The sequence below is a fragment of the Halyomorpha halys genome, unplaced genomic scaffold, assembly GCF_000696795.3.
Source record: "Halyomorpha halys isolate HHAL.00 unplaced genomic scaffold, Hhal_1.1 Scaffold442.1, whole genome shotgun sequence".
Lineage (NCBI taxonomy): Eukaryota > Metazoa > Arthropoda > Insecta > Hemiptera > Pentatomidae > Halyomorpha > Halyomorpha halys.
The window spans coordinates 641,009-648,518 of record NW_027108469.1 but is presented as its reverse complement, the minus strand read 5'-3'; the positions used below and the strand labels follow the sequence as shown (position 1 = coordinate 648,518).

The window sequence follows — 7,510 nt, the reverse complement described above, 5'->3', positions numbered from 1 at the left end:
AAAGATTAAAAAAGGTGCGAAAGATTAATTTAAATTATATTAAATCTATTTATATTATAAGTTTGAAGAACAAGAAATAATACATTCACTTCTTATAAGTAAACTTTTTTTTTTTTTGTTTTTTGAAAATTATAATTCTACAACCATAACTTGTTCCGTTTATTTCACAATAAACTAAATTGAATAAAACTGAATTAAATTTTCCCTTGTCAAATTGTTGTTATCAATATTTTCAATAACAAAATTAACTTATCTACATCAAATGTTCCTATGATATATTTTTTAAAAAGTAATCTTTCTAAAGTTTATAGAAACTTTATTTATTGAATAAATAGTCTCCTCATTGTTTAATAAATATAGTTTTCTGGTTAAATTAAAATATAGTCCAATTTAAAAAAAAAAACAAAAAAACATTACAACCCATGAACGGTCAAGTGTCTGAATGGAAGTAATTTGTAACTACTTGATTTGTTGTAATTAGAACTTTTTAAGGAAGCATTGTTTCTTGAACAGCGGTTGAACAAGAAGACTATTTGCTCAACTCCCAGGTTTATTCCCTGATTAAGGGAACCCACTTCAGGCACAACGAGGTTGGTTGCGCTCCCGGCTCTCGAGCCCACCGAGTTTACTTATAAAAAAGAATCTTGAAACTCTTTCATCTTCCGATTACTTATGAAAGTAACTAGCCTGAGAATACGACTACAATTGGGCAATTATAGTTTAGGAATGCTTCAACTTCTCACGCCAATTATTACGTGGGAATGAAAGCGATATACTTGCTTTTTGCCCGTTTAAAATAGATTTTCTTCACCGGAAAATTTTTGAATTCTTTGTCCTTTATTAGTGTTTTTTTTTTTTTAATTTGTGGAAGGAATTGGATGCTTCTTCTTGGAAAGAGGAAGGAATGCTCATTCGATTTGTAAACTAAACAGGTTAGAACAAGTTCTGTTATCTCCCGCTTCAAAAGTTTTTAAATCCAATGGCTCTCAGACCCATATGAAATAAAGAAAATCATTATTAGTTTCTAACAATGCACTAATTTCATTTTTATTAACTATTTCAAGAATTTATTCTTAAATACTAATTTTAAATTATCATATTGATAAATAATTTAAAAAATGGATACTGCTTTATTTTAATCCAACTATTATAAATTCCGAAGTTATAGGGTGAGTGCCCCTTAATAATTAGTATTTGAAATATTGATATGACTTTCAGTTATTTTCTTGTTTTGACTGAAAAAATTATTATACCAAAAGAAATAACTAAAACAAATTTACTCATTAAATGAACGTTCTTCCTAAATTGTTGATTTATTTTGGTTTGCTTTTGAAAATAACGATCTTATACTCAAAACAATTAACTGAAATAGTTCAGAACAAATAAATTGTGCTAAAAATGTTTCTTTACAAAGTTTTGAAATTTGTTTTGAGTTTTGAAATTTTTTTTTTCTTTTGAGCTTACCACTTTTTGCTTTTATTAAATATGACTCCACTAATTTTATGAAATGAAAAAATGAAGTAATTTTTAATTCTATTGCATGATTGTAAAGCTAAGAAGTAATTTATTTAATGATGAATTGCGTGGTTTTGATTTCATAATCATTTTCTTTTTAATTCATGAATATTGATATTTAGAGACCAAAGCGCAATTCTGGTTGATATAAAAAAAAAAGTATAAACCTCTCACAGAAGTAAGTTTCCTTGTCAAATAATTAGATTGACCTTTTTCACTCTTGAATGCAATGCATTTAAAAAAAATAAAATAAATCAACAAAAAACCCAGTTAGGGACGGCTTTCTGATTTATTTATTTAAAAAATCTTGATTGACGGATGGTTTTTTCAACAAGATCGAATGATAATCAAATGATGCCTGCTGGTTATATAACATAAAATAAAAAAACCAAGCACTTGTTTTTTTTTCTCTATTAAAAATTAATTCAAATTTTTAAATAAAAACCATTGGCAATTTCATTCATGGTTCGATTACTATAAAAACATATATTGAGGCTTTAGAAAATTTAAATAATTTATACATAAATATTAATTAAATAATACAACACACACGATTACGATTGGTTTATTCTAAATTAACTTCTTCGTGTAATGATACAAATAACGTGGCAAAGAAATTGCACATCGTGTGTCATTTAGTTGATAACGTTCAAGACTTGGGGTTTCTTAATCTGTAGTGCGCAGTCTCTGATCAGTGTTATCATGTATTCTGATTTTTATTATCAGTTTATTCTGTGATTGTACGCTTCTTATGTGTTGATGTTTTGAACATCTTATTAAGCGAAGTGAATCAAGTCAGCTCAGTGAATCAATTAATCCGGAATATAAAAGTAAAAAGTGTAATAGACGTGAGAAAAAAGTAAAGCGTGAACTGAATAAACATTTTTTTATAAAGAAAAAATATATATATTTATTATATATCATGAAAACCATTTTGGAGTCCGTTCTAAGTAAATTTATTTTATTTTTTCTTAATAACTAATAAAATTTTCCTTCATATTTAATGTTCATTATGAACTTCCATAATAGGAACATTTTTATTATTATACAAATAAAGAAAATTATAAGTATGAAATGTCTAATATTATAATTGAATTAACAAATTCAACTCCTAAGACAGACTCGGCCTTAAGTGATGCGAGTCCTTCTTCAAACCTGTGAGGTTTTTTGCGAGGTCTTATCAATGAACCCCATCTTGTGGGTTCATAGAGGACTCACTTCATTTTCTCCATAAATTTTCCTTTACTTAAATTATTTTTCCCGCACACAGGCGTCGTTAATTGTTGAAAAGATAATGGCTGTTCAAATAAATACACATGTTTCAATAGGAATTTCGTTTTTTGTCTTTTTGTTTCCTGAAAAGTTTAATTTTCGATATTTGAAATTCAATTAAAAATTATAATGATTGACTTTGCATTGTTATGATTTTTTTCTCTATTAATTCACAAATTTTTCAATTTTTATAATTATCTTTTTTTTCATTGTTTTCGGGTAATGTTCCATCCAATATATATATAATGTGAGAAATATTAGTTTATTGGGTGTTATTTCAGTTAAGATGATCTCGTGATATAAATAAAAATAATGTGACTTACGGGGGACTGCCCCCCCCCCCCCTCGTGTCCTTTTACTATGTGATATATTTTAGCTAGTGTTAGCCCGATTAATTTTTTTCTCTTATTTATTTTTTTAGTTTATCTTATTTGATTTTCTTTCATATTAGCATCTGGATTTTTATTAACACGAATATCAAGTTAGATACTGTATGTTTGTTAATAATAGTCCGATTTAAGTTTTATCAAATACAAAAATACTCAAACACTTACTTGCATGTCCACTTTTATTTGTTCTAAAACCTATTTTACCTTGAAAATGTTTTTTTTTTCCATAAAAAAATGCAATTCCTTGAATGGTGCAATCGGATTTTTGTATCTTATCTCCAACTTTGTTTGTCACTTTTTTAGTATATACAATACAAAGGCGCTTGGAAGTACTTCTCCGCCATCTCTAGAAATTTTAAATAATGTATACAACAATAAAAAATAAAACCACTTGCCTACATACTTTTAAAATATCATTAATTAAAAATTAACAATTTGTATAAATAAAATTTTTAGTATAAATGCACATGTTTGTACCAGGTAATATAAAATAATTTTCAATATATGATATTTAAAAAATATGTGTGAAATTATTTTTACTTTTATTACGGTATTTTTTAAACATCATAGAAAGTCTGAAGGCGGAGATGTATTCGATAATAAACAAAAACATTTCCTGACTCAACTTTAAGCTACTAACCACTGCTATAATAAACAAGTCTATAAAGTTGTTAATAGACAATGAACGATTTCAGTGTGCAACATTGTCTGGTGTAATAAAATAACTTTGAAATATATTCAGGAAACTTTGAATAACTTATGCAGATAATGATGACAAACAGGGTTGTTTAATGTATTAGTACTTATTATAAATTGATATAAATCCAATTAATTAATGAATTATTATTTATTACTTTTTATAAATGTTTCTTCTTATTCACGTATAACGAAAGTTAATGAGATTGTAAAGAACGCCTAGAGCAAAATAAATTTATTAGCTTAATTAAATTCATTAAATTATTAATTATCAAACATTCGATGAAGCACTCATATTTTAATCTAAATGTTAAATTTTCCGGCTTAGAAAGAGAAGTGTGGTTGAGAGGCGTGCTAGGTTACGTAACCGGAGGGCTTAGGGCACCGGGTGGGGGAGAGGAGCATATCTTATGTAAGCAGTCATGTCCGACCTGGGGAAGACTGAGGCCGTCAAGAAGCAGCCCAAGAAGAAGAAGAAGGAGGGAGAGGTCTTATCAAAACCGATTGCGGGAAAAGTTTCCACTCCAAAGAAGATCAAGAAGAAAAGCGACACTCAAGAGGTTCCGCAGGTCAGTGCGTCTCCACAGCCGACGGCGGAGGACGACAACATCCCAGAGGGTTCGAACATGGTGAAGGATACGAAGGAACAGGAAGTGGAGGGTACCAAGGAAGATCAAGTGGTGAATTCGGAGCCGTCAAAGCCACAGCCTGTAGATGAGGGGCCTCTCGAGAAAGCTTCGGCGGAAATAGAGAATGATAAGAAGGTAGAAGAGGTTAAGAAAGAAGAGGAAGTTAAGAATAAAATAGAAGAAGTTAGGAACAAAATAGAAGAAGTTAGATTTAACAACGTTGAGGAAGACAAGGGGATTATTGTACATACACCTTCCAAATCAGCTCAATACAAGGTAAGAGATATCACTCACTATATCTTACACTTAGCGACGGCAAACAAATGTCTTATTGGGTATCATTATCTATATCAATAAATATTGATTAACAACTCCTTCAGCTTAATAATTAACAGCCGTAAATTAAAAAGTTCATTAACAGACTAAACTAAATTTCGTTGCTCTGAAGTGCAACGTTTTCATCATTCATATTAAATTTTTAATATATGTTTACTTTATATGTTAAGGTTCTGAATATTGGTAAATTAAAAAAATTCCTCTGTGCTATGAAACCCATTAACGAGCTATGAAATATTAACAATACAATAATGATTTTGTTAATTTTGCCATTTTTTTACGACACATAAGAGTTGAAACTGTATTTTTACGAATGCTTATCTTATTAATTGTTATGATAATATTTGAAAGTTTAAATATGAAGTTTTATGACAAGTTTAATACCATCAGTTTCTCAAACTCTTCAATTCTTTTATTTTATAATTTTATATTTATGTGTTTTAAAAAAGGATTTTTGTGTGTTTTCATAATAAAATGTGCTTTTATCTTATATAAGAGGGTGACGAATTGGGGTTGTTGTTTCAAAGGATGCACCCGTAGGTAGCGCTGTGAGCAATCCTCAGAGGTACCTCAAATATTTTCGAATTTCTTCACTTAATTTTCTTTATTAAAATTTCTTTGTTTCTAGTTTTGGAAACCATTTATCCTCTTTAAAAACAATGCATGTTCACCCTTTTTTTACATTCATGGGAATTTAAACCTGATCTATACTGAATGAAATATTGCTATGTATGTATGTATGTATGTATAAATATGTAAAACAAATGTTATGCAAGAATTAAGGTACATATGTTGTTTTCTTAAAACTGGTTATATTTTATAAACAAATTTTTTCAGCCAGTACTACTTTTATAATGTAAATTTGTGTTCATTCACATTGTATATTATGTGTGTGCGTTAACCTGAGTATAATATTAACAAATGATTTAAATGTGATGAAATTTTTTTGAATTTTTTTTTAAGGTTTGAAACTTTTGCACAGTATAATATATCAAATTCAGAAATAATTGCTTATTTTATTAAAGAAGTTTATTCGATAACGGTTATTTATTAAACCGTTCGTCTTACGTGAATCCTTTACGTGTTTCCTAAAAAAACACTTGAATATGCTTGTTCACTGGCTCCAATATCTTGAATTACTTTTATCTCACGTGAATTATTGGATTTAGGAAAATTACAACATGAAGTGGATGATCACGTTTATAAATATGAAATATTTGTTTTTCGGTTCGATTTTAATACAACTAAAATCATAAAATCATTAGAACATATATAACATTTTTAGTTATTATTTAATGTTTCTTTATTATTATGAAATTCAGCTAAGTATTCTATAAAGTAAATTATAGTTGAATGGTAATTTATATTTAATACTATTTGTTCTTATACTTCATAAAATTATTGGGAGATCAACGTAAGTTTAATAATATAGTTTTTTTTTAAATTTATTTCTGTTCCTAAGGACCTCTACTCTACTATTAATAAAGTTGAGTGATGTGTTGTAATAAGTTTATTCGCAAATTGTTGAAGTGATTCTGTAATAATATTGACAACCCGACTGACGAATAAAAGTTTATATTCGAAAAAATTAAGAGGAAAATAAAATATATATTATATAATATTGTAAAAATAAAATAGTCATAGTAAACGCTTCTAACTATCTATCCAATATAGAAAACCAGAGTCATTTTCAGTGTTCATTCACTTAACGTTGACATGTTCTAAAATCATCATAAAAATCATTTCTAAGAGTCAAATACACCCTTAATATTTTTCTACAATATGTCAGTTTTTTCTACGAAAATCGGCTCTAAATATCGTTCAAAATTAGAACTCAACAAATAAACTAAACTCGGTAGAAAATCGTTGTGTAATTTGCAATATAACGGAAAAATCAAGATAATAAAAACTTTTTGGGCAAATAAAATTCAATTATTTTGGATAAAAAATATTCAAATTATTATGTTTTTAATTCTACAATATTCATTAGTATTATTGGAAACATTTAGATATCTATATTATCTTAAATTGAAAATAAATAGGATTAAATGTAATCATCAGAGGTTGCACAATTTTACGTTCACCTAATATTTCCAGATATATACATATTATAGTCTCCTCCAGTTGTTCTCCAGCCCGCTTAACTCTGGAATTTATAATGGAATGGGGTACTTTTTATTTACCGTTTTTTATTTTAGCACAAAACTGGATATACGAACTTGCCTTGCTGCCTTATGTAACGTATTGGAATTTTTACGTGATGAACAACACATCCATTTTGGAAAAATTAAATCCCTGGATCATATAAAACAGTTGTGATTTATTTTGGATCTAAACATACGAACACTCTGTCACACCTTATTTTACCAAATATTTAGTTACTTTTGAATATTTTTATAATTAATATATTCTGAAAGTATAGATTTAGAATAGAGATAAAGCATACAGCATAAATTATCCTAGGTTATTTCTACATCTAGATATGGTATAGAAAAACTGGTAATAAATTTTAATAACACAGTATTGATTTGATTATTGCTTGTGAAAGTTTCAAGAAATGATGTCAAGATCTAGTTAGTACTCTTACGTAATATCTCGTTGCTTAAAACCAATTTACTCGAATTCTTCACACGAATCTTTAGGATTAAATATGTATAAATAAATATATATAAT

At 27.8% G+C, this 7,510-nt stretch overlaps 1 protein-coding gene across 1 annotated transcript in view; it reads left to right on the top strand.

Annotated features, from left to right (window-relative positions):
* Positions 1-4,254: 4,254 nt before the first annotated feature.
* The window catches only part of Rab32 (RAS oncogene family member Rab32), a 43,674-nt gene continuing 40,418 nt past the window's right edge, over positions 4,255-7,510 (top strand). Inside the window, exon 1 of the mRNA XM_014423875.3 lies at positions 4,255-4,777. Coding sequence (XP_014279361.1) covers positions 4,295-4,777 — 483 coding nt within the window. The 5' untranslated portion in view covers positions 4,255-4,294. The remainder of the gene's footprint in view (positions 4,778-7,510) is intronic.